The sequence below is a fragment of the Gavia stellata genome, chromosome 7 (assembly GCF_030936135.1).
Source record: "Gavia stellata isolate bGavSte3 chromosome 7, bGavSte3.hap2, whole genome shotgun sequence".
Taxonomy (NCBI): domain Eukaryota; kingdom Metazoa; phylum Chordata; class Aves; order Gaviiformes; family Gaviidae; genus Gavia; species Gavia stellata.
This window is the reverse complement of record NC_082600.1, coordinates 44,770,561-44,798,145: the sequence shown is the minus strand read 5'-3', so window position 1 is coordinate 44,798,145 and position 27,585 is coordinate 44,770,561. Positions and strand designations below refer to the sequence as shown.

General features: G+C 40.1%; 1 protein-coding gene across 2 annotated transcripts in view; it reads right to left on the bottom strand.

Annotated features, from left to right (window-relative positions):
- Positions 1-27,585, bottom strand: part of CSTPP1 (centriolar satellite-associated tubulin polyglutamylase complex regulator 1) — an 85,139-nt gene that overhangs the window by 15,036 nt on the left and 42,518 nt on the right. For both annotated transcript variants that reach the window (XM_059819676.1, XM_059819677.1), the window contains exon 4: positions 228-312. In XM_059819676.1, coding sequence (XP_059675659.1) covers positions 228-312 — 85 coding nt within the window. The remainder of the gene's footprint in view (positions 1-227; positions 313-27,585) is intronic.

Genomic DNA, 27,585 nt, shown 5'->3' with positions numbered 1-27,585 from the left:
GCCAGCAGCAGCATTCTGCACTGATATTTCAGTCCCTGTATACCTTAAATATCCACTCTTTCTCATTACTGGAAAAACACCCTGTTCTTAACCTCAAAACATGCTATCTCTTTTCCCCAAAATCTTAAAAGCTGAATGTCCCTGTCCATACCTTTACCTCCAGATCTAGTTCCTAAGTCCACGTCTGTAGGACTGATCTTGCCTTAAAAGAGAGGATGAGGACTCACCTTGCTGCTTTCTCAGTGAGTTCCATTGGGAAGTCAGGGCAGAGCAGCTGTAGCAGGCAGTGGTATTCCTGTGCTGTCAGCAAATCTGCAGGAAGAGAGAGGTGAGAATATCGTAATTCTTTTATGGGCTGGTCCCTCCCCTTGCTTCCTCTCTAGAAAAAAGCCCTCATATTCCCTTCTACTCTCAATTCAAGTAGACTTGAGTAATAATGACAATATAACTGCTCCCTAGACTCTCAGAACTGGGCTTTTCAGATGGAGTTTCCAGCAAAGACAATCAGAAAGAGGCCTGATAAAGGGGAAATCCTATTGAAGAGACTCCTGCAGAGAAACTGGTAACAGGTAGTGATTCAGCGTGAAAAAGAGGTAACCAAAACAGGGCAGTTTCAAGTGAGAACACAGTTTGGTTTGACTTGAATATAACCATGTGGAAAAAGGAATCATTTCAAAGTTGCTTAAATTTGCTGAAATTCACTGGCATGGTGACATTCACCACAATACGCCTAAAAACCATCCACAGAACATCTGGCAGCAGTAACAAAGGCAAACAAGGTTTTTGGGTTGTGTATGGAAGGCTACAGGGTATAAACCACCAACGTTACTACTTTGGCATTCGGTAAGGCAGCTGGATGGTCTCTTCTGGAATAATGTGTACAAATCTGGTCACTGTATTATAGGAAGCACTGAACGAAGATCCAAAAAACACAAGAAAACCAATCAAATGATTCATGTTTTAGAGAGCAGCTTTATGAAAGACTGGTCAAGAAAAGTCTCTGTGGTTCAGCAGCAGGAGTCTGAGAGAGGTGACTCTTCGGGAAGCTTATAGGATCCCAAGGGAATGGAAACATACTTATGTCAAAAAGCCCTACATGATTGTATGTTCATAGTCCAAAAGGCTGTGGATTGGAGTTAAGGAGAAGACTAGCTGAACAGCAGCAATTTTGCAGTACTTCTATATACAGAGGAATGCAAAGTATGGAAGAAAGAGCCAGAGGTGGAAGTAGAGCCAAGCAGTAGTCAGGAAGGGGATCCAAAGGGCAGAGGCATTAGGACTGAAGTACAGAGCATGAGTTCTTTTGCCACAGACACATCTTAACCTTCCTTATGCTCCCATCCAAATTACCGACCTTGTCCCAGACAACAGCCACCACTTCTCCGTGTCTCCACAACTCGTCAAAGCCTGGCAGTTCAACAAAAGTGAGAGAAAAGGAAAATGCTACGCCTTTTTCAGATGTTTCAAGAGGCAGGTATGCAGTATCAAAGGGACATTTCACTCCAACATACAACCCAGACAAATTAATATTTTCAATGCCAACTAAAGAAATACTGCAGGAGGACTGTCACCAAAATCAAGTTAGACTTTTCTTTGACCTACATTATTAGCCAGGGAAATGGAGGAAAGAGAGGAGAGAGCTACTATTTTTCTCTTCAGTTCAGGAAACCCTATAGCTGAAAAACACTGTTGTCAGACTCTTTGACGTCCATTATAGACACTCTCTAGAGTACTATACTTGGCACTGCTCTTGGGAGGACTTTCTATCTCATGAAGCGCCTTAGGTTTAGGGTCATGCTATGAAAAGGTTATTTTGCATGCTGAGTAGAAAAGACTTTGCTCTGTCTGGAAAAGCCAATTCTGCAGTCGGAAATCTGCTCTAACACAAGGAAGTCCCAGCCTGTGCAGAACTACAATACCATTGCAGGGATTTGTGGAACCATTCTACTGAAAGGATAAACACATCAGAATCTTTTGTTCCAAAACTTGAATGCTAAGCTGAATTAAATTTCTGTGACTGCATTGAAATTAGAGATGTCTGGGAGATTATGGAGGGCACTGTAACTTTTTTGTATTGTCATTTCTTACTAAAACACAAATCAGAGGCTGCTCTCTATTGCAGATACTACTTGGTCCTTCAGTCAGCATACATCTGAGTTTGGGTTAATGATGGTATCCAGTGGAATGGTGGGGTTTTCTCCTGCAATGTGAGCTAATCAGTTCCTTGAATGTCATCAAGGAAAGCGTGACCAAGTTTTATGTATAACTACAAAAGGATATTATTGAAAAAGTCCCAGTTATCATGAGCAGGAAGATGCATATTACTAACTGAGTTTTCAGCTCACCATGTATCTTTCATGACACAACACAAAGGAAAGAAAATTTTCTTCTCTGTTATTTTGTTACATCAACAGTCATTTATAGCAATAGAGATTTTGGTCCTAAGTTCGTAAGAAAATTATCTGATCACATAAGGTACATGCAAATTTCATAAAATCATCTTCAACAGGCTCAGCATGGGAAGCAGGTTAGAGGAAAACAGAGAAGTTGGGAATAAAAAGGCTCTTTTGAAACAGACACTTTCTCATAACTGAAGAGGACAGTATGGACCTCTTACAACTACTCTTCAAGGCTTTCTAAACCTAGCTTTGAATAATGCTGGGCATTAAACTTCTGATCTTTGTCTAAAAAGTCTACATGTTGGTCTGAAGGAGTCACACCATTTGGAATCTTTATGCAATACTCAGTTTACATTTTTTGTTTGCTTAAGTTCAAATTCCTATTTATGCATCCTTATACTTCTTGCTCTCCATTATTTTTTCCTTTTATTTGTCAACAGATCATTATAATGACCCTTTCTTCATACTGTATCTTACCCAATTTATTTAACTGATAACTATATTTATTTAAAGTCAAATCTGTTTAAGTTTATCTTACCCTCTACATCCCTCCCTACCTAGCCCAGTCATATCCGTTGCTCTGCTTTGATCCCGTTTAGATTTTCACAGTGTGGTGTCTAGCAGCGTACAAAGCATCCCTCATGCATTCAGAACAGACAGGCTCTAGGAGGATAATCTGCCTGCTTTCATCAGCGAAGCCCCTTTTCATTAATTCTGAATCTTAGCCTCATCTTTTCTCCCCCTGAAGGTGAAGGAGTTTAGGGGTTTTTTGAAGGATGAGGTTTCCTGAGAAAGTTGGACTTTGCTTGCAGTCCCTGTCAGGTTGCTAGACAAAAGCAGCTTGACAGGGCAACTGGATCCTAAGCAAGCATTAGTTTTGAGGCATAAATAGAGATCTCTCACTTGCTGGAAATAACATACTTTTAAAACTTACAGTAATTTATGCTGTCTCTTTCTCCTCCCTCTTCATACCAAGTCACAGCATCATCCTTACTTCTCTCACAAAACAACAAAACAACATAAAGCAAAAGCAGAAGTCTGCTCAAAAAGACTTTGCCAAAGGGTGGCAGAGATCCTCTCCAGCCAGCACATCAGATGGTGAAGTTAATTGTCAATAAAAGTGGAATTAATTACAGTTTCTGGTCTGTTTAGATGGGAACTGCACACAGAGCTGAAGTGGTGCAAAGAAGTTCCTTCTCTAAAGAAAGAAGCCCTGTGCTTCTTATGCCTGGAGAAACGGCACCAAATTAGTCACTGAAGTATGCAGGCAGACTCTTTTAGGCCGTAACACAGCTCAGCCCATAGACAGCCCAGGCGCCTGACCAATAAATCATATCAATTTCTCAGACTACAGATGGGTACCTATTACACTGGAAGGGGGATCACCGCAGACCTTAGGAGGTGTCCACAGTTTGCTGTGATGACTGTTTTCCTATTCCCTACAGCAAGGTCAGTGAAGACCATGAAGAAAATTATATTTGCCCATGCACCATATTGTCTGCCAAGAGCTGCTTGGAATAAACAAGGGCAGTTTTGGTGCATGACCACATTGCTCCTTCCTGTCTCCAGGCCACAGCTGAGTAAATAGTGTTCAACGCTGCACGATGAAGAAAGAAAGAAAAGAAGGAAGGTACCAGTCAGAATGAGTGAAAACTGGAATACACAACTGCTACTTTGGTTGCTACCACAAATTACTGTATCTCAAGTTCCAGTAACAAATGAAGCAAATCATGGAGCGTTTAAATCTGAACCCACAGCATAGGGCAGTGAGCTATATGCACAGTAAGCTATACGCACTCTACCATGCTCTCGTAGTGGAACAAACTTGGTCATACCACATGCTTAAGGATAGAGAAAGACTGATTGCAACATATGTGTTAACAATGTTCATTTACAGCTGAACACAGAATCGCAGAATCACTACGGTTGGAAAAGACCTGTAAGATCATCAAGTCCAACCATCAACCCAACACCACCATGCCCACTAAACCATGTCCCGCAATGCCACGTCCACACGTTCCTTGAACACCTCCAGCGATGGTGACTCCACCACCTCCCTGGGCAGCTTATTTCAGTGTCTCACCACTCTCTCAGGAAAGAAATTTTTCCTAATATCCAGCCTGAACCTCCCCTGGTGCAACCTGAGGCCACTTCCTCTTGTCCTGTCGCTAGTCACTTGGGAGAAGAGACCAACACCTACCTCACCACAACCCCCTTTCAGGTAGTTGTAGAGAGCGATGAGGTCTCCCCTCAGCCTCCTCTTCTCCAGACTGAACAACCCCAGTTCCCTCAGCCGCTCCTCATCAGACGTGTGCTCCAGACCCCTCACCAGCTTCATCGCCCTTCTCTGGACACACTCCAGCACCTCAATGTCCTTCTTGTAGTGAGGGGCCCAAACCTGAACACGGCATTTGAGGTGCGGCCTCACCAGCGCCGAGTACAGGGGCACGATCACCTCCCTGCTCCTGCTGGCCACACTGTTTCTGATACAGGCCAGGATGGTGTTGGCCTTCTTGGCCACCTGGGCACACTGCTGGCTCATATTCAGCCGGCTGTCAATCAACACCCCCAGGTCCTTTTCTGCCGGGCAGCTTTCCAGCCACTCGTCCCCAAGCCTGTAGCGTTGCATGGGGTTGTTGTGACCCAAGTGCAGGACCCGGCACTTGGCCTTGTTGAACCGCATACAATTGGCCTGGGCCCATCGATCCAGCCTGTCCAGATCCCTCTGCAGAGCCTTCCTACCTTCCAGCAGATCAACACTCCCACCCAACTTGGTGTCATCTGCCAGCTTGCTGAGGGAGCACTCGATCCCCTCATCCAGGTCATCGATCAATATATTAAACAAGACCAGCCCCAAAACTGAGCCCTGGGGGACTCTGCTTGTGACCGGCCACCAACTGGATTTCGCTCCATTCACCACGACTCTCTGGGCTCAGCCGTCCAGCCAGTTTTTTACCCAGCAAAGAGTGTACCTGTCTAAGCCATGATTTGCCAGCTTCTCCAGGAGAATACTATGGGAGACAGTGAACATAACACAACATACCACTTTGCTCTTCTACTGCAAAGCAGCTAATAACAAATTCCAAAGTGATTTTAAAACAGCAGTACACCAAGAAGAAGATGGGAGGCTTAATAGAGTAAGTACAGAAAAGTAAAGTGGTATGGCTAGAGTTGCACAGGAAGTATTTTAACCATTCGGTCATAATTTTTGCTGTACTGGTCTTCAAACTCCTGGCCAGCCTGCACTGCTGCTGCTACTGTGCCACTAGCAAAATCCTGACTCTTCCCTACAGATCTCACTGTCTGTGAGTAGTTTATTGTCTTTTACTGCCTGAGGCAGACTCTTCCTCATGTTTCAGAGGCATAGTTGAGAAGGAAATTTGTCCATGAGGTACAGTCTTAGAAAATGAATAACACTTTCTGGATAAAAATGGCCTACCTTTGAGAAACCTGAAGGCAGCTGCTTTGTATTTCCCTGGTTTTTACACCACATTATTTTTACCAGCTTCGTTTCTGGTTTGTATGTGGCTGACAGATGGCACCTGACGTGAAGTGATGCAAACTGTAGGAATGTTAAATGATGAGCTTATGTGGCTGTCAGTGTTGTGAGTGAAGTGTAGACACACCTGAGCTATCTTTAAACTAGTTATCTTTCATACCAACAGCAGCCTAGCCACAGAAGCCTGGAGCTCAGTGAAGGCTGTAAAATCGGCCCAGGAAGCCAATAAATATTTAGGACTTAGCCTGAATTGCAGTCATTGCTGCAGTATCTAGGCTGCTTTCGGCACAAGAAGCAGCTGTCTACAATGCTGTCACAACACTGTGACAGCTATAAATATGCCCAAAGCAGTAGGAGAATATTTACTGCAGTTGGTGTATGAAATCTGCCTCAAAAAGTCACATTAGTAACTTCCCAGAAACACAAGGATTGCCTTGATGAATATACACTAAAGTTTCCTGTTTCCATCATATTTTATGTACAACCACTATTCAAGCAGGCTGGAGCCCTGGGCAATGCAGCCTTCCCCTTTGGATTATGGCAGGACACACAATTTCCACAGGTTGTTTTTCTACCACAGTCATGAAGTCATTCAAGAGTCAAAAAGTCATAGAGCTGTAAATCACTCTCCTGGAAATATAACAGAGAACAGCCTAATAAATAATAATTATTTTTTTTTTAAATGTTGGGAGAGCCTTTCCTAGCCTTTAGTTTTTTAATGGTTCTGGTATAAGTAAGTATCACATCCTTAGGATTTCCTCTATGTCTGTGCAGGCTTGCAACCTTGTAGAAAAGAACAAAACCAAACAAAAGCCCCTAAAAATAAAAGTCTAGGTGTTCTTGTGCTGTCCAAAGCAGCTGTGATTTTACAAAAAAATGAATATAAACATGAGTATTGATAATAGTGCAACTTCACACCTCACATCTGGCTAATAGGCTATGCTCTGCCCATGCCTTGTTCACAAGACACCTATAGCCTAATTTCTTCATCTCTCCATATATCTAGTGCTAATAACAAACAGAAAACCAAGGATTCTAGGAAAATTAATCCATACATAAGACCTAAACAGTGATATACAGCTGTGTAAAACCCCATTTCTTCCTCATAAAACTTTCTACTCTAAAAAAAATAAATCTTCCTTTTCAATTAATCATTTATAAAATTTTTCATTGAGAGATTTTATGACCTAACATGAATAAGATCTGTTCCTGTTACTTGAGAGAATGGTTATTTAAATAAGAATTTGAAACAAAATAAAAACATTCAAGGGCTGTTTCTTTCACTAATTCGCTTTTTCCACTGACAAGAAGAGATATAAAATGAATAGAAACCAGATCCAGAATGTGCATTTGTCTAATTTTAAAAATTGGTTTTCCTTATTTTTCAAACAAACAAAAAGCAAAACATCAGGTCACATCATTATCCCCATGATTTGAGATGGAAGGTTAAATAAATATAAACTAAACAATAAAGAATAAGCACTTACACACTTTCCCCTTAAGTTGCATAAGCGTGTTCATGTAAGACGTGTACAGCAGGATTCATTCTGCCATTGAAGTGTACAGACAGCTCCCACAATCATTAGAAAACAGTCCTAAGAGTATCGGAAAATCAGAAGAAAACTGAGAGACCCACTTGTTACTTTTAGGTGACAGGAAAATGCACTAGAAACCAAAGATTTCTGCCAGGTTACCTCAAAACCAACTTCATTTTTTAAAGGAAGGTTTCTAGCAAATAGTTTAAAGAGGGTCATGGTCAAATCTGTTTCATGGATCAACATAAGAATCTGTGCTTTACATGGAGTCTTGGACATAGGTAGCTTTGAAAGACTACGTGGCTTTGTACCAACATCTGGCTCAATCTCATTAGATACTAGCAAAAAAAAAAAAAAAATTTTCTTTGTTTTAGTAACTGCATACATTATCTCTGGCTTCCTGATGGTGAAGTTCAACAAGCAGCTAAGCCAATCTAAAACCTTTCTCCTGCTGAAAGGCGCAGGTCTCACTCCACTCTCCAGTCTTTCCTTTCCCACCACTTGCTGCTGGCCACGTGGTTCTGAACCACCCCTTGTACCAGCTCTGGCACTCAGCAGGCCCCTTACTGAGAAAATTCAACATTTTTCCTGGGCTAGTGAATTGAACTGACTCTCAGAAATATCTGGTGAAAGCTCATGCGCAGCAAGCTGTGGAAGAGCATGGCCAGGTGCAGGGAAGAGAGAAGAAGGTGGAGAGGCAGAGCAGAACCTCCCCTCCTCAGCAGAGATAAACTGTTAGATAGGCTCAGGTAATGCCCTGCTTAAGATGTTTTAATTCTTATAGTCCAGGATGTATGCAAGGCATTGTCATAGGATTAATGATCCTCCTAATTAAAAGTAGCTTCAGCTTTACTGGCTGTACTTGCACCACATCTGCGAAGACGGTTTGTGAACACTCTTACCAGACACACTCTTAAGACAGAACTTTTGGCATACTTACTATCCAAGCAGGTAGATGAGTTCAGGTTATTCACAAACCCCATCTGCTCTTTGCACTGATACTGTTTAGGTCCTTCCAGAAGGCATGCCAGGGCATCCTCAGGACAGGACCCCAGAAGACTTTGTTTCTGACATGACAGCAAAAGCAGCCAGGGTAACTGAGGAATGCTCAGGAGGTGCTAGAGTTTGGCTCGGGGGGGGCGGTTCTTCCAGGAGGGTCCCTGCAGCACTGGGTGCACCCTGGATTGCCCCTCCTGACCTACGAGAATACTAGGAAAATCCTGCCAGATGTAAGGGTGCTGCTGCAGGCAAGTAGTCTTCACTAACAAGATGTTTTGCACTCTACAAAAGGAGCATGGCTGCAAACGGCAGACTGAGATAGGTGACTCCCATTGATAACAGGTAAAGACCCAGTTTATGGTGTGAAAAAGCAAAGAGTGACAGAGATTTAGTGAGATTTGCCTGGAACAACCTATGTCAGACTCGGGACAAATACAGTGGAGAGTTAAGCAGACTGACCTAAAAAGATTTGTTGGGGGAGTGCTACAAGAGAGAACAGTTTGAGGGGATTAGCACTGTGGTTGAGCAGACAATTAGTTTTGAGGCTCTCAGGTAAGATTCAGCTGCAGCTGAGGGGAAGAATGAACTCATCTGTTCTGGAAGGCATCTGGACAGTTCATATAAACAGTAAATTCACTGAAAAGTGGGCTTATTATGGGCAAAGCTCCAGTAGCACTGTATTTTGAGTGAGCTAAAGGTTTTTTTAAAGAGTAAAACCCTCTACATGGTGTGATTGTTTTTCTGCCCTTTGATCCTGAGCCCTTTTATCAATAAAACACTTGCCAGATTAACAAAAACAAAAAATGAATTTATACAGAACTGCTCCAATTCTATCTCCAAGATCCAGAATCTTGCTGTTTATACAAACTTTAATCATCCTCTAGTCCCTTTCAAATTCCCCATAATTATCCTTCAGTATCAAACATTTCATGTGGCAGCATTACTTCAGCTTTGAGTGAATGCTACTCAGGGCAGCATGAGCTGTGCCAAAGGTACAGTCCAAGGCGTGCTTATGTGGCTAGCATCCACAAACTGAAAAAATTAAACTTTTGTTAGAAAAATAAAAAAAGTTCTCAGCTCTTATGGTTGTAAAGAAAACATTCCAATAGTGGAAGAGTTTAACTGATGCAGTGTGGTATTCCTGAATCCACAGACAGTCTGAAACATGACTCAAGTTTGAACTTTCCACCTACTTTGGGAACCTTAACACTATATCTAATGCAAGAGTAAAGATGTTAACTCTTTAATTTCTTGTTTTAACTATAGGATGGGACCTTGAATGAAGTTGGAGCGTAAAGAATTCGGAGTTCCTGCAGTGCAAGAACAGCAAACAGTAAGAAAGGAGAAGCAGCCACAGCTTCTGTCAGTATTTCCAGAAGTAGAAAAAGAAGACAGAAGATGACAGACAAAAGAGCCTGGTTTAAATTTTCCAGTACATTATTGACTACAGCAACCAAATAGTGACTTAAACTTTATTTACTACATGGACACCCAATTTTCTCCACGCAGCTTTCTTTAACATTTGCAGAGATAGTTTTGTGGATATTCTGAAGCTCATATAATCCTAAAGATATGCTCAGCTCATTGAGTATGATCCAAAAGGACATTTAGCCTTCTCCAAAGGACATAGGCCTGAAGCAAACAAAGAGGCTAGTTTTGTGGACTACAGTATGAAAATGTATGACTTCTCCTCATGTTTCAGAGGCATTAAAAAGCCAAGTAAGAAATGTTATGAATGTCCTAACATCTGAAGTTAAGCGTGATCACAAATATGCTGTATATTCTTGGGTAACTGTAAGGCTGTGGAACAGCAAAGATCACCCCTGGTAATCCTCCCTCTGTAGGTAGCTACAAGGGAAATGACATCAGATAATAAGAGGCACTTTAATCTACGAAATATAGGCAAAGCAAAACCAAACCAAAACAACACAACACAAGACTGGCTCTTAAGACAGAAACTAGAGAACTAGAAATAAGGTACGATTTCAGAGTGAGAGTAATTTTTAACTGAAATGCTGTGACATTTGACATTCTTTATATGTGTCAACTACAAAACGATTTTTTCCTTTCACTGTAATGTCACTAAAGATGTAACTAGCAGATCTTCCGAGCAATAGGTGAACTAATAGATTTAAACTGTTTCTATCTTGTTCAACAGTTGATTTTTCCACACTTTCAGGAGTTTTCAGTCACTCATTGAGAAAATAATCAATCCAATGCCAGAGCTAATTGGTCGTGTAAACAATAAGGAGCAAACATTGCTGTTGGAGTTCTGGCCATCTGGGGGGCAGACTGCTCAACCACTTGAAACGCGACCCACAGCAATCTTAATAGTGAAGTACAGGAATGCCGGCAACGCTTCACTGGAGGGGACCATCGACATTTCCCCAAGCTCTCAAACAGCAGCAGTAATCTTTAGACAAGATGTGGCTCAGCCTCTGCTCAAGAAAACAAGTTGTCATTAAGCTTAAGATCTTCAAAACAACTAAAGAATTCATAGCTACGCATCACGAGATGGGCAGAGTAAATGGGCAGGTGGTATGCAGCTGCATCTCATGCAATACAGGACCTTACATACAACCCCTCCTCCTTCAGATATGTACTAGGTCTAGTGACAATAATGGGACTATGGCCAGGGAGAGGCACACAGTCTTCAGTTACTGTTTGGTACTTCCTTTCTGCTTTGGGAACCCCAAGAAATACAGTTAGCTGGCAGACAGCTTATCTATGTCACGCACACAGGGTCAGGGAGCAGAAGAAAGCTGTGATGTTGGCCTAAAAAGAAAAGGAGGTAGAGGTTAAGGAGGAGATACAATGAACTATGGAAATGCTGCAGATTGTTGTAGCAATCTCAGATCAAAGATCTCCTTGACTTCCAGTTCTTTCTAGCCCAATCTTTCCAGGGAACACCAGTGAAAGATTCCGGTGAACCAGTTCCAGCAGAATCAGGTATTTTCAAATACCATGAATCTCCCGAGTATTTCAGACTTCAAGGTGGCACGTAAAAGCAAGAAGTGCAACGGTCAACAGCTTTCTCAGAACAATGAATGAAACACAAATGTTTTGGACTTTTCTCTTTTAACGACTGGTTTGAAAGAGGCTTTCAAGGAACAGTGCAGTTGCTACTCCACGGAAGACAGACAAAATATTTCAGCATAATTTAGAGCATGATCAAGGACAGCCTGGTGTGTCTCCCCCTGTCCCTACTTCACATCGACTCTCAAATAATTCACTGCAAAGTTTTGAACAGTTAACTGCACCTTCACTGACAGCTGTCATCACAGCAGGCGCTCTGATACTGCTTCTCTGAAACATGTCCATCATGACCCCAACCATGAAAGAGACAAGTTCAGGCTTGTGAAGAATGGAGAATCCCACATGCCACCAAAAATGACACCAGTATGCAATTATGCAAAGCAGTCAACTCACTGTGGTTGAAACTCAAGAAGCTGGTTGAAACTCAAGCAGCTAGTTGTGATCCACAAAGCACTGAATGGTCTAGCACATCTTTCTCTGTGCACTTGTGTTCACCTGGAACAATTTGACTACCTGACTTAAACATGACTCTTCCAAGAACTGAAAGCCATTCATAGTCCTGGTCATTCTTTGACTTTACTGCACAGTGTATTTATATATAGGTTTATATACAGGCTATGTGGTATAATGCCAAGCACCCAGACTGTTGGCTAGTTTTCTCCAATTTTCTTTCATAAATTGTAATGCTAAAGAAAAGAGTCTGAAGGGAAAAGACATTATTTTTAGGAGCCTCTGAGTCAACAGTCAAAACCTCTATTCATAAAAATAAGTATTGCACTATCTGGACCTATGCTTGGGCAGTGTTGTTCAGTCATGTAAAATGCTCTCAAACACATCGATACTGAGTCTCTTTTATGAGTGTAAAAACTTAAGAAGAAAACGAACCTCAAACCAAACAAGTCAATAAGGGAACTGGCTGGAGGAAGGTAATCTGGTTAATGACAAGACTGAAGAAGTCATCATTAGTTATTTAGAAGGAAATGCAGTGGAGCATGTAAGCTCCACAGAGAATGTTTGGAACGCATTACAATATCAATGAGCTAGATTAATGATTATAAATGACCACCACTACAGAACTGGTCTGAATGCAGAACAGAATGAATGCACTAAGAGAAACCTGAAACAACAAGGCATCCAACTACCCCTTTTATGGGTATGCTTTTGGCTAAAGTTCTGTAACGTCTCTTGATTTTAACTCTTACAGTACTCTAGAGAGCTGTGTGTCCTAAAAAAAAAGTAACAATAATTTTTGAAAGGATTGAGAAGAGAGGGAAGGAAATAAGTTAGTTTTCTCTGTATTTCACATGGAGAAATGCATGTTTAATAAGAATTTAACACAGATATTAATTTCTAAAAAAATGAAACAAAGCCTTTTTTTTTTTTTACATTCTTTAAGCTTCAGCCCAGCAAGTTCTAAACTCTTCAGATGTCCATTAATCCTGAAAGTTTCTCATGGACATCATGCATCTTTGACAAAGTTTAACTTAAATGCCACCTATTTTACAGCTAAATACAATTCTATGGACTATCTACCGTGAACCACAAGTTAAGAATATTTTGCTGGAGTAAAGTTCAGGCAAATGCCCTAAATCCTCCAGCATTATGCCCTAACACTGATGGTATGCATATATTATGTTAATCAGGGAAGTGTAAGAAACTAGACAAAAGAGCAACTCTTGCTGCGGAAAGAAAAAGGACACTTTCTTGTTGCCGCACAGGGCTTTCTAGAGGGGAAAAAAAGGCCATCTACTGGAGGACAAATGTAGAGACGAATCCATACTGTAATCCTGGCTTGTAGAAACTGAAAATAGAGTTCAGTTGTTTAATCTTTTTCAGCCTCATAATGAGGTCAAGCTCTTCAAGATCTTTGTAAGGATCTTTACGGGAGGAGCAATAAAAAGGAGTACCACTTAACTGATCAGTGGTGGGAAGATAGCTTAGCATAGTGAGCAAATGATTTTGACCAGATATGATATGCAAGTGATTTCTCCTAAAGGAAGCATGATCAGTATTCTGCGGAAACTGCTGGACGGATTGCTGATGTGATGTAGGCCACTGAGAAGACAATGCAAAGAAGAAACGAAACACAGCCTCTAAAAGACATGGGACTGTCCTTACTTGGAATAAAAGGTGGCAGGAGTCCTAAACCCTCAAATACAGTTACTGCTGACTAACCCATGTAATGACAACAGTGAGATGGGCCATCCAGCGTGAGTAACACTGTAGTAACCTCTACTAGCAGCTGGGGCCTCAGCTACATTGTTCTAACATAACTGTACTCTTTGTGGTTTCGCTTACTTTTTTTCGTCTCCTATGCAACAATATCCTGACTGTTCAGCAAAAAAACCATCATGGAAATGCAAGTACGATAAACCCTCAAGAGTGGGAGTCAAGATGAAAGCTGCTCTTTAAGCATCTCCAGCCATTGAAGACTTACAAAACACATGTTCCTTTTATTTGCTGCAACATTTGCCCTTCTTTTCCCATTCGATGTTGAGACTTATGGAGCGAGTCTGAAAATCAGATGGTGCAAATCATACAGCAATATAGCTTTAAGAAGTACTCAAATGTAATGTATTTCAGCATATGTTCTTGACTCAAAGGAAATGTGCTGGATCTTTCAAAGCAGAGCTTAAAAGCTGAGGTCCTATTTGCTCCATGCAATTATAAATGTTTCTTAATGCTGTCCTGTTGGGAAAAAATTGCTTCCTGGTGTTTCTGGCGAAAGAACTGTATCTATCTAAACTCATTACATCAGATGTAGCTGCATTTTAGTAGTACTCTATGTGAAGTGGATGGTAAAAAAAGGGATGCTATATAAATGTATTAATCCATACTCTTCTCACTTTCACGCCACGTTTAAAAGTAACATCCCTCCTTCCAGTTGCCTTTCACATGAGTTATCGCCTGTCTGGATCTGCTTCAGGCTTTGTTGTTCCAAGTCCCCACCTACATGCAGTACTAAGGGCTCTGAAACTAGTAGTTCTAGCTCTTAAGAGATTCAAGATTAAATAGCATTTTTAACATACAGGGGATCCAAAAGGAAAGCAGAAAATATCCCACCTCCAAAAAAGCTCTGAGATGTTCAGCAGACAAATACAAATTACAGGAAACAGCTCCTCAGTTATTAGAGAAATACAGAAGTGACTCTCTGGACTTGAGAACATGGGTCCACGTGCCAAAACAAGACTTCACTTACCAGCTCCTGGAATCAGAAACTCTGACAGGAAGAATAGGGGCCTTGAGGATCCATGCTGGTGGGCAACAAACAATGCTGAAGTTCAAGGTTTCTAAATTATCCCCACTAAACGGGATATGTTTGGAAAGTCACTTTACATGACATGTTTATCAAGGGAAAAAACAAATCTTCTCATTATTTACTTTTGCTCTTTCCTTTTAGGAGGCTGTTTTCTGGGGTTTGGTAAAGAACAAACAGATGAGTGCTGCAAAGGGAAATAGACTGAGAGCCTTTATGTGTACATCTCATTTTCACTTGCAGCTTTGTATACACAGCTGTGACCAGAACAGACTTTTGCTGAATGAAGGACATGCAGTTCTGCACCCACTGCCACAGCACAAGGAAGATCACCATTACTCGCTTTGCAGTTAAGGTTTGAAATAACAAATCAGTGAATTATTTGGGAATTTAATGAGCTTTTCTTCTGATTTCCTTTTCTTTTTGAACTGCTGCCTGTATCATTCTAAAGTCTTTCCATGAATACAGTGTAGATTTGAAAGCTTTTCAGTGCTAGACAGATTAGATTCTAATTTCAATATCTGAGTAAAAATGTTAACTATTCCAGATGTTAAAAGGAAGCAATCAAAATACTTTCAATTATACCTATTAGGAAACAAAAAGAAAACTATACAACTACTAGAAGTCTCTGGTATAACAGGAATATGTGAAGATGCTGGAGTGGAGTTTGTGGCTGCAATAATGTGCCTTCAGATGCTAAATAGGCATAGGGACAGAAGAGTTGCGACCAGATAAAACTTATGCTATGTAAAACAAGTATAATTTATTATTCATCTTTACAGTATTTTTATTTTTGTAAATGTGAATACTGCTGGTCAGTAACGTAAACAAGATTAGTATTTAGTGATAATGATATATCAGCAAATGGCTATATCTGACTCAAAAACATCCAAAAGCTATAAGGAAAAAAAAAATCATTGAATGAAGGGGTAAAATTAAAGCAGGTGAAATAGTATCTAGAATTATTAAGCAGAAAGATGAAAAATATTTATGATTTTATCAAAAAAAGTGACAATGTTCAGCTGAGTCACAGATTTGTCACAGATCAAACAGCACTACCTGCGCATAGGACGTCTGGGATTCAGTCACAATTCCTCCCCTGCTTGGGAATACAAGAGAAAAATACAGTGGACTAATTATTCATGTTTGAGGCACTTTATAACAGGTTAAAAGTTGATGCGTAACTATATAAATAGAGATCTGTAATCCTTTTATGAACTTGGCTATAAAGGCCTGCAAGCATTAATGGGAATAGAAAACATGGCATGAATGAACAATCTAGAGAATTGAATAGTTATAAAAAGACCAAACAAAGATGATACTATCCCCGAAAATCTGGGACAGCAGTTACAAGGCTCTAGTACATTTGCATGTTTCAGTTAGAAAAAGTACCACCACTTTCCTATGCAGAGATTGAAAACAAACAAATGAAAAAAACCCAAACCCTAAAACCCAAAGCACTGGCACTCTCATTTCCCCAAAAGGGGTTCAGATCCTGTGAAGAAAGAGGATGGTTACTTGTCAGGGCAAGTGATTTGTGATACAGAGGCAAACTTACATAGAAGAGTGAAATATGGAAGTGGCTGGAGGAACTCTGCATGATCCTCAGGTGGAAGATGACAGTATACCTTGTAAACAAGGCTACATATAAGGTTTTCTTTAAACATTTTTCTCTAGGGAGACTTGGAGAACCTGGCACTGGTACCTCAGAGAGAATGGAAGTGCAGGAACTAAGTTTCAGTCAGACCAACAAGAGGGTTCTAATTCAGGCAGAGGGACTGCAAAATCAGGAACCCAGCATACAATGAGAAAAATAATTATTATTCCATCCTGCGTCAGGCTCCGAGACTGAAGAAGAATAATACCTACTATTACACAAGGTAAGTTCAGCAGTTCGGCCAGTCTGGTAATTGTGACACTGCTTACTTCCCACTGCACACCTGACGATGCTGGTGTGTGGCACTCAACAGAAGTCTTCCCATTCCTTAAGATGATGAATTGCAGTGCTGTATGTGCAATATTGCCTTTCTTGCTCTGAATGTTAGCTAAAGCTGAAGTAGAACCTATAAGGCAAAGCAACTTCTTTCTTCTTATGTAAATAAGACAGGCACAATCTCATCCTCTTCTCTTAAAATTACATCTCCCAGACTTTTCACTTTCAAAGCAGAAGGCCTTGGGTCAAGAGAGACTCTTCTGTCACAGAATACCAAGGGAATTAGAGTACCTGATGTAATCAGAGAGCCAGAGATACCGTGTTGCCCATTCAGTACAGAACATCCACGGGACAGAGTCACACATTTAGTCAGCTACCCAACACTAGCTAGATCCTTCAGTTATGGGTCTGGTCTCAAAATAATGTTGAATATTTTCCTCATTAATTTGGCTGGGTAGATTATCGCTGAAAGCCTAATTGTGCATTATTGCTAACTGAATGGATGAGAAACAAATGAACAGAATCACCAATGAAGAGATCTGAGAGCACTGCGAAGCAGACAGTCACTAGTGTTCTAAACAAAACCTCTCTATTAAACTGGTGAATATTTAAATTTTTAAAATACAGGGACATACATATTTCTATTTCTAGAGTTTTCCTTGTCTGCTCCAAGACAGATCATCCCGTGAAATTGGAGCCCAACATCAGCTGTACAGAAGGAAGGTCTTTAAGTGATAGTACATGATACAGCATTTAACAGCGTTCCTGTGCCAGTCTGCATAATGAGTGGGGGATGAAAAGCAATCGTTTTTCTTCATGTACAGCTCAGTGAGGACAGTTCCAAGCCTGCCACACAAAACTTCTTTAATAATGCAATCCAGTGCCTTTGATTTGAGGAACACGTAAAAGAATAAACAACCTATTAATCTAAATTTTCTCGTTTGCCTGAAAGTACAAAGCGGCAACGAACAAACCTCTTGGCTACATTAAGTGTACTGAAATGCAAAACTGCTTCTTTTCTCACCCTACAGTTACTCAGGAAAAAGGAGGGGGAGAAGAGGGAAGGGAGAGAACAGGCAAGGGAAGCAGAAATGGTTTAAATATAAATTGCTCAGTCAAAACATAGGGCACAAAGAATTCTGAAGAAGGCTTTCAAGTATTGCCACACGAAGGCACTTTAATACAAGTGGATATGCTCAGAAGATGAGTGTGAGAGATAGCGTTACTTAGTAAAGAGCAAGCATCCTCAGGCTAACCTGCTCTCAATTGAGCTGGTACTGCGAGACGAAGGAACCACTGGTAGTAGCTTGATTAATGTTTTCAGTGGTTTTGTTTGTTTGGGGAAGCTTCAATACAAAATACAGGTCAACACCTTGATTAATGTTAGTCTCTTGATTGTCTGCAGTGGTGTGCTTTGCTCTGTTATTCTAATGTACTTGCAGTCAGCAGAGGTGCTTTCATTATCCATCCACAAATTTTAACATCTGAAACAGAATTATTCTAGAAGCACTGTCAGTCTGACTCAGACTGAGTCTGCTGTGCCCGAGCGCTATACGTGTGGTTGGAGGATATGTTTAGGCATTTGGCTAAACGGTTTTGGCAAATGTTGTTGGTTCCCCTACAGCCTTTTTCACAGCTTGAGAAGGGCAGAAAGATATTAAAGTTGCTTGTCAAAGCCAGCTCCACTACATCTATGGTTTGGGTAAAACATGCATAGTTTCAGTCAAACTCTTCTCTGTATGTATAGCAAATTATAATGTACATTGGAAAGTTAGGAAAAATAAAAAAGCTACTTCATTGGCTGTAACATAAGTGGGCTTTTGGAAAAAGTGGAAAAAAGTATTCTGACAACTTTGGGATGAGCAGAACCATAAACTGAGAAAAGGGTAGGACCTATACTATAAAGGAATTATTATCTGTGGGTTAAGCATCCATAAGACTTTTTGTATTGAAAGTTCAGAAAGAGGCTCAAAATACCTGCAACCAGGGTATTTTCAGTAAAATGTTATTTGAGCCAATATACTAGTCATCCTTCTGCTGTGGCTCCCACTCTTCAGCATGCAGTTAAAGCCAGACAGGACAAATTTAGCAAGCTGTTGATAGCTTATGCTACAGTTCTAAACAAGAGATCTGAAGTTTATATATAAATTGTTTTCTGAGGAAGAGAAGTTTTACGGTGCTAAGAGCAAGTTTGGCCTGCTAGGCCCTTTATATCACCACTAAGCAAAGCTGTAATACATAGATTTTAGACTGGGTCATCTACTGAAAAGGGCAGTCCTACTCTCCTCCCTAACTTTCATTCCCATCTTCTCCATTATGCCAGCACAGCAGCCTGTACAGCCCCATTGTGAGCGGGACAAGAAACTGAGTAAAATGAAAAGTAACTTCTTTTTGCCAGGTTATTTTTTGTTTAGATCAGCTCTGTGCTATCTTCACTACACAGCCAAGTGCACCCCCACAAAGAAAGGGAAGAAAATTAGGAGCAGAGAGGAGGCCAAGGACTACTTCTTCCCTTACCAGTGGCAACCTAAAAGTCCTTATTTACATGCAGGCTTAGTTGTCTTCCTTGGGAGGAACCAGTTTCCTTGCAAGCCACCTTGTAGAACAGCTGGCCACGGGACTCCCAGTAAAACTCTCTTCTTCTTTCTCCAATGTCTGAAAGCAATGCATGCATCACCTTCCTCAGAATGCAATCCACAAAATGTCCCTACCTCCATGGCAAGCAGGACAGAGTGACAAGCAATATTTTACAAATTATAGTACCTGTGATTAGAAAAGGTGAATGAAATCCATAATATTTCTGGTTTTAAAAAAAAAAGTCAACACAGGTGAAAAAGCAGGAAATTAATCTCTTGGAGAGTAAGTTTAACTATCTCCTGCATCATGCAATTCTAAATCATTAAGGAAATAGCTTATGGTTATTAAAGCTAGAGAATTAAAGGGATAAATCATTCTGAATTTATCTACTGAAAAAATCTCTTACAAGAGTAAAATCTTGAACTAAAGTTAGTGAACAAGTGCCAGGTGCCTCCAATTATATCCTCCAGTAGCCACCATCTGAAGAAATTTAGGGTCATCTTAATTAAGGACAAATGAATCTTTAACCAGTCACTTTAGTACACAGCAATGGTGCAGGAGCCTCTGTTTTGTAGCATTCAGAGGCTGCATTTTAAACGGTTTTATTAAACAAGATAGGAACATCCCTCGCTCTGGGCAAAAAAGTCATTAGATGAAGCTAGTTCCACCCTGTCTCTCTTACGCATTTGTATTTGACTTGGAAAGGTGCACCTCCTTCAAAAGTGCCATGTCTGCCTTAAGGTTTTCCAACTAAGTCAATTTTCTTTCCTAGTAATGGGAGTACCTACCCTTTTGAAGTTTTGTTTTCCTTTTTTTTTTTAAAGAGTTACTCATGATTATCACGTGGTTGAAAGTGTAATAATTAATTCTAAAATTACCAGATTAGACTTCTCTGCAGAAAGCAGATTATTAATAGCTGAAGAGTTCAAAATTCTGAAAATCCACCCACACTTGGATTGACATGCCAACACATAAGACATATTTTGCCTTTGCTGTTAGTTTCTATCACTGTTTAGAAGACTTACTACTCAACTTTATGAACAGCAAACAGCATTACAACAAACCACTCTAACTTGAGTAAACTGAAGGACCTGCTTTTGGATCTTCACAGTTTCAAAATCTATTTTTCCACTCAATAGAATAAAATAAGGATAAGCAGGGTTCAATCCATTTATAGATAATAATGCTTTTAGAGACTTTACAGCATTGACTAAGCACTGAAATTTTCATCTTATGTTAAAATCTCCTGTTTCAAACTGAAACTTTCCCCGTTTATGCCTTCAGATGTTTTGGAAGTCATGCAAAGAACATAACAAGGCTTTGTCCAAGCTGTTACCTAATTTCATGAACAGCTTATAAAATGAACAAAGAAGAACTACCTGCTACAGAATTTGTTCAGTACATGGAATAGGAAGGCAGTTAGTATTAATCAATTATTTCAGTAGTGTAAGGTCTCGTTTATCTCAAAAAACCCAAGGAAAAGCCATTTAAAACATGACAATAATACCGCATTATATTTGCATGGCTAAGCATTTTAAGTGTCAGAAAATGCCAAAATTAGGAACATGCAGAAAACTTTACCTACCTCAAGTCTGTGTAAGTTATATCATTGTTTCCTCCATCATGCAAATACTATTCTTACGCATTATACTATGATAGCACTTTTCCTAGTTTCTTCATAACATCTGTCATTCTTGCCTACTTCATACAAATTTCATTGTCACAGTGGCGCCAAACATCTGTATTGACAGATTTTTGGATTATACTTTATTTGGATGGTATGTCACATATTTTCCTTTCCAAAAGCACACAGCCTACCCAAGATGAAATTCAGATAATAGGAGAGATTAAATTCTCTGCCAAACACTGACAATATTTTAACTACCTTTCTGATACATTTCAGCTGGAAGATTCAAGTAAAACTCATCTAGCATTAGCATAGATATCTTTCACAGACTCCTAATTAGTATAAAAATAAATAATACAATTTACAAAAGAGTCTGCTGACAGGAGTGAATAATAGTGAGAAGGCAGGAATATGCAGAAAACTGGAAAGAGAAACAAAATGAAACAGGTTAAAAAAAAATCAGGGGACAAAAAGACAAAGATAATGATATGCATATCAAGAGAAAACTGTAGTAATGATAGTCCTCTTGACATTTTGCTCCATGGGGGGAAAATAGAGTAGTGTTTAGAAAAAGCATGTGCTGTGTTTATTATAATATGTATCATCCTCCTTCTTCTGCATAATCCGAAACATTTTCCATTTCAGTGATAATTTGGGAAAATGTCAGTAGTGGAGTGGTACTTAACATATTAAAAAATTAAAAGCAGATGTTCATAATTTCTGTCAGAATTTTGAAGAGGGTTGGCTGACAAGCTCTCAGCACTGCTGAGAATTGTTTTTCAAAGTCTGAAACACCTGGGAAATTTTATAGGACTAGAAAAAAGCTGAAGTCACATTAGCACTTAAAATTTATAAGATCAGGGGCTTACTCTGACTGAAGTAGCTACCCAACAAGAGCATGCAGCATACCAATGAGGGCAAGGATGGGGTCGAAATAAGGCCTAAAGTGGTGCCACTGGTTGAGATAACCTAGGCATCTGTACCATGGCCAGCTTGATAGTACTCCCAAACAAAATATTCAAACAGGAAGTATTGGACTTCATTGGTTAATTACTAATAGCTATCAACCATGAAAAAAAATTTCTTGGTGAATTAAGTAATCTTTTCAAATGGGAACACAAGTCTAGGTGTAAAAAAGCATCAAATAACAGTTAGGCTTTGAGAGATACTACACTTTATACTGAACAGTGCTGTGATTAAAAAGTTTGAATTAGTCAAAACAACCACCAAACATGTTAACAGGATAACTGTTATGTCTGAAAATGAGGATGAGGAATCACTACTTAGAAGGTGCATTTCTCCTAGGATCCCCAAGAATACCCCCTCAGTTCTACACTCTGAAGCAATTTTTCAATTAATGGCCTAGAAAAGAACAAGAATTGGTAATATTTGTGACCCATATAGAAACTGAGGAGGAAACACTAAAAATTAAAAGGAATGAGTAGCAACATGGAAAAACCTAACTGACACAGTTGGCTCACACCTAGCTTAGAGTATCCTCATATATGAAATGCTGTATCTAGAAACAAAGAATGCAGAGGGCTCCACCTGGGTAAACAGTTTTTATGAAGACAACTAGAGAGGAAGGTGACCACAAATGCTCGGAATAATGTAATCAGGAGAATAATATGGTCCTCAGATGAGTAAAGACAACAACGTCAAGTAGAGAGGCTGAGTTTACCAGCATTTGACCAATCTGACATACCCACAACTCAGGAATGATAGTGAGAATCGAACAGGAGTCAGAAGCGCTACAAGAATGATCATGTGTTTAGAAACATGCCTCACAGAGAGAGGCTCAGTGTGATAATTTACTTGGCTTATTGAAAAGAAGGATAAGAAATTGACTTCAACATATGATTCAAATATTTAAAAGAACATAATTTTCATAAAGTTCTAAAAAATATCTTTTTAAGGTGACGATAATCACTTTGTTAAAGACTGTCACAAGTTGAGATTGTAGTAGCATGTTCAGGATTCTGATTTTACTAGCCCCTAATGATACTTTTCCATTCAAAATCAAGTTTTAGTAAATTCTGACCTCCGACAAAACAAAAGTTATCAAATAAACAACCTTCCTCCCCTGTCAGGACAGTTTCTTTCTCACCTGGGCCTTCTATCATCACAATCAATCTTCACAAGCAACTGTTTTCTCAGCAGCAGCAGCATGGAGTGTGCACAAGGGCCACCCTTCTGCACGCGGGCAGAACTACTACACATCGGTCAGGCTTCCCGCCTGCATGCTAAAGCATGTGCGAGCACACCAGGAAGATGTCCGAGAGCAGGCTATTTCTAGCAGCCCTCCTTCCCATGAAAACTCAGTACTTCATGGGGACCGGGCTGCAGGCCAGCCTAATTGCTCTGGCAGCACCAACAGCTGACTCCCTCTTGCTATTTTTCCCAGGGGCCCTTCGGCCCCTTCAGGCTCACATGACTTAATCAAACCTGAATGCCCTTCTGGAAGATATGCAAATTATTGTTCAGTCGGACAAAAGTGTTTTGGCTCAATACTGGTGTTACTAAGTGAAGTTTAATGATGTGCTATACAGGTCAGACTATGTGGCCTAATGGTACTTTCTGGCTCTAAACTCAAGAAGTGTATTACCCTCTAAAGGAGGTTTTAAAACATAATATTAGTATATTCATTATATTACCTAGTTAGACTGGGCCAAGTATCAATACAAAGCAGTATGACCCGTATTTTTGGGCCAAGTTTGTCAACACTGGGATTTTTGCACTTATAAACTGCTAGGCAGTTTGAGTTCAGCCATGGTTGCAGAGTACCACACTCTGTGTCCCACCTCTCGTGTGACCTCACACTGGCACATTTCAATGGGCTATGTGGGCAGAAAACTAACTCAAGCAGCAGAAGTACTGAATAGTTTTCTGCCAGTTTAGCATGCCGAGACAGATCAGCACAAGATCGGACAAGTGTTGGAGCTGCCATAAGAAGGATGCGAGAAGGCAGTATCTCAGTAGCCAGCAATTAGATCAGGTTATGCTGACATGGTACTGCAGCTTTAATTAAGGCATTAGTAAGGTCTCAGATGCACTCAATTCAGAGAAGACAACAGCTTCAGTTTCCGATTTATCTTAGTCCTATGTCCAGAATAGGTCTCTTCTTCCTGTCTAGCTCTTACCACAAGAAACTGTTACCACTAGGATATCCTTCTCTTAAATACTGACCTGGAGCTTTTTCCACTGCAAAACAGGATAAACCAACTATGAATATTTCATAGCTATGTGAAGCATGGTAGTCTGGTTTTAAAGCCATTTTAAAACTGATTGTGAAGAAAGACACATTATGTTGCTTTCAAGGTAACGAAAGTACAATCTCTGAAAGAACAGGTTTCAACTTGCAGTATTCCATCTTGCCCTAGGCAATCCATTCACACTGCGTGGTAGAACATACAGTCTTGTATATGCCCTTTATTTATATTAAAGACAGAATGTGGGATCATAAAATGCATTACAGGTGACAGTGCTTAAGTGAGTATTGGACAATTCTACAGGACACACACATGTACTTTCTTGGTTCTCTTTCACCTGTTAAGATAAACTAAAAAAACCAAGGACACTAGAAGTAATCACAGAATCATAGAATGGTTTGGGTTGGAAAGGACCTTAAAGATCATCTCGTTCTAACCCCCCTGCCACGGGCAGGGACACCTTCCGCTACACCAGCTTGCTCAAAGCCCCGTCCAACCTGGCCTTGAACGCTTCCAGGGAAGGGGCATCCACAACTTCTCTGGGCAACCTGTTCCAGTGCCTCACCACCCTCATGATGAAGAATTTCTTCCTTATATCTAATCTAAATCTACCCTCTTTCAGTTTAAAGCCATCACCCCTTGTCCTATCACTACATGCTCTTGTAAAAAGTCCCTCTCCAGCTTTCTTGTAGGTCACCTTCAGGTACTGGAAGGCTGCTATAAGGTCTCCCTGGAGCCTTCTCTTCTCCAGGTTGAACAACCCGAACTCTCTCAGCTTGTCCTCGTAGGAGAGATGCTCCAGCTTGAACTATCTGATCATCTTCGTGGCCCTACTCTGGACTCGCTCCAACAGGTCTGTGTTCTTATGTTGGGGGACCCAGAGCTGAATGCAGTACTCCAGGTGAGGTCTCATGAGAGTGGATTAGAGGGGGAGAATCACCTCCCTCGATTATGGGAGATAATGCTAAGATAAAGATAGTTATTCTAGTTACAATAAGGCTTCTGGGATAAAGTGGCAAGCATTTCACTGGGTGCAAGGATCAGTTCTTTCCACACAATAATGGTATCTCTACCTTATCCAGCCAGCTGCATGTCCTTGTATACATTACTAGAATTAATACTACACAGAACTTGATATAATTTGTTGTTTATTTACAACCACCCTTCTCACATGCTAATGAGTGACACCAGCTCTTCAGAGGGAGAATTTGGTTTTCTTGCCAATGCACCCTTGGCAGACTCTTCCCTTGAAATAGAAGGTTTAGGGGAGGGACTGAAGCCAACAAGAGGGAATGCAAGGGAGGATAGTATGATATGAGAAGAATGCCTGCAATTTTACAGGGAGAAGACCCAGCTGCCAGTTATTCAGATGATTGAGCTCACACACTGATACCAAGCTGTTCCATCAACAAAAGGTACACAATTACATACTCAACTGCCAGAAAATGCCAGGGAACAGGTGCTCCTCTGTGCTCTAACCTGCTTATATACTTACAATTGAAGATGGCTGCATTAAGAAATAATGCAATATACCATGCTTCCTCCCACCCCAAAACAAGCAAAACATCTCTACTACAACACCTTCATCTTCATGGCTAGACAAAGCCTACACAGAGAATATAGTTACCGGGCAGCTTCTTCACTCACCTGTGACTCAGGTAAAACATTCTGGGATTGGGAGTTTGATTTTCACAAGCAAAAACTTGAAATCCTTCAGAATTTTGAAACTCCTTCAAAAACAGTGAAGTCTTGCCTCCCTTTTGTTGTCTTCCAAGCTCCTATCAATTCATAATGGTGCTTTTGGCCCTTTACAAATCACTTGACACCACTTGGAAGCAAAGGGATTGCATGCTGTAGCTTTATCAGAATACATCTATTCAGTGCATCCAAAGCTTGCAATAAAGTGCACACACAATTGAGTTAAAAAGCAATTGAACTATCATGACGTTTTAGCGATCCCTGGACTTCTTTTTCAACTGAGACATGGAAGTCACATGCTAAAACTGTAAAAGAAGAGAACCAAAGGTCTTCTTGTAGAAGTAACATCCAGACCAGGCTAAAACTGCAGAACACAGTATCCCTTCAGGATCTCACCTGTGATGCACTGTCGTGATTTCAGAGAAGCATGTGTATGCACTGCTCATCTTCTGGTGGTTTTAGGAGAAAAAGCAAACAAACAAACAAACAAAAGCAGCGTGATCATAATGATAGCCCACCCAAAAGTCAAGCTCTGCTTGTGAAGCACCACACAAGGGTTTTCCCCCCCCTAATTTATTAATTTTAATTTCAGCATTATAAATTAGTCAAAAACATTTACTGCCACTTATGCTCAATCTTCCTCACTTTCTGCTACACTCATCGTTATAATGAATGAGCTAATTATATTTTAGACATCCATTAAAAGCTACTTAACCTAGTGTGGTAGGCAGAAGCGAGCTGTAAACCAGAATTAGTTTTAATTTATAACTATCATGGAAAGGAGAGGTAGAGAATGTTGCTTGAAATAATTGAGTAAGATTTTTTTAAAGTTAGCCATTAGAATCACATTTGTATTTTGCCGCCTGACACAGGCATCATAACTATAGACAGGTATAAAATTTCATACAAATAAATTTTTTGTTTAAAAAAATGTAGCCAAGAATTGCAAATGATCATTTTTATAGTTCTAACAAGAATAAGCTGAAACACACATGGCATTCAGTAGAACAAAAGTGTGCCTATTTCATCAGGTAGGTTTCAATTTGTACACTGAAGGTGGAATTCCAGTATCTCTTTCTTCGGTAGCAAACTTGCCAATTTCTCACCCTCACTTTGTCTGTCACGGTTCACTGCTCTTTCAGTTTGCCAAACCTATTGTTTGAGTAGCTGTGTTATAATCTGATTACGAAAGTGATCCGAGTTTAAAAAAAGCTTTAAAAAATTCCATACAGAAGTAGTGAAATGATAGAAGAACACTGTACTGAGTATATCTGGACAATTCCTCAGTTAGCAAAGGGAATATAAATACTTGTGCAGAAAGATGATCAGCTTACACACCGCTCTAGTTGCATTCAAGTCCCAAGAAGTTCTGCATTGTACTTCCAATTACAGCAGATGTAAGCCAGTCTCAGAGGCTAAATTTAAGGTATTTTCTGTGAGATGTTTTCACTTACAATTATTTCTCAGTGTTGTTGCTTTTGCTTATTTGGTTTTGTTTCTCCTCAAAATCATCACAGAAGGCAACCAGAATGCTAATTTTTCTTTAGGGCTCAAGGATAATACCATCTGTTGTATCTGCATTTACCTTGAAACCATTTCAAGTTCAAAGTTATCTGAACAAGGTTCCTGAAGAGTAGAAAAGTCACTCCTGGATACCTCAGTGATTTAAAAACTCAGTATATTGAAGAAAACTCTCTTGATATTTTCTTTAAATCATCTCTTCTGGAGAGATACAAACTATCTCATCCTGGATTTATTTATTTCTGCTTGTATTTCCTCAAAAAGCTACTATAGTCTGAAAACAAGATTTTAGAATA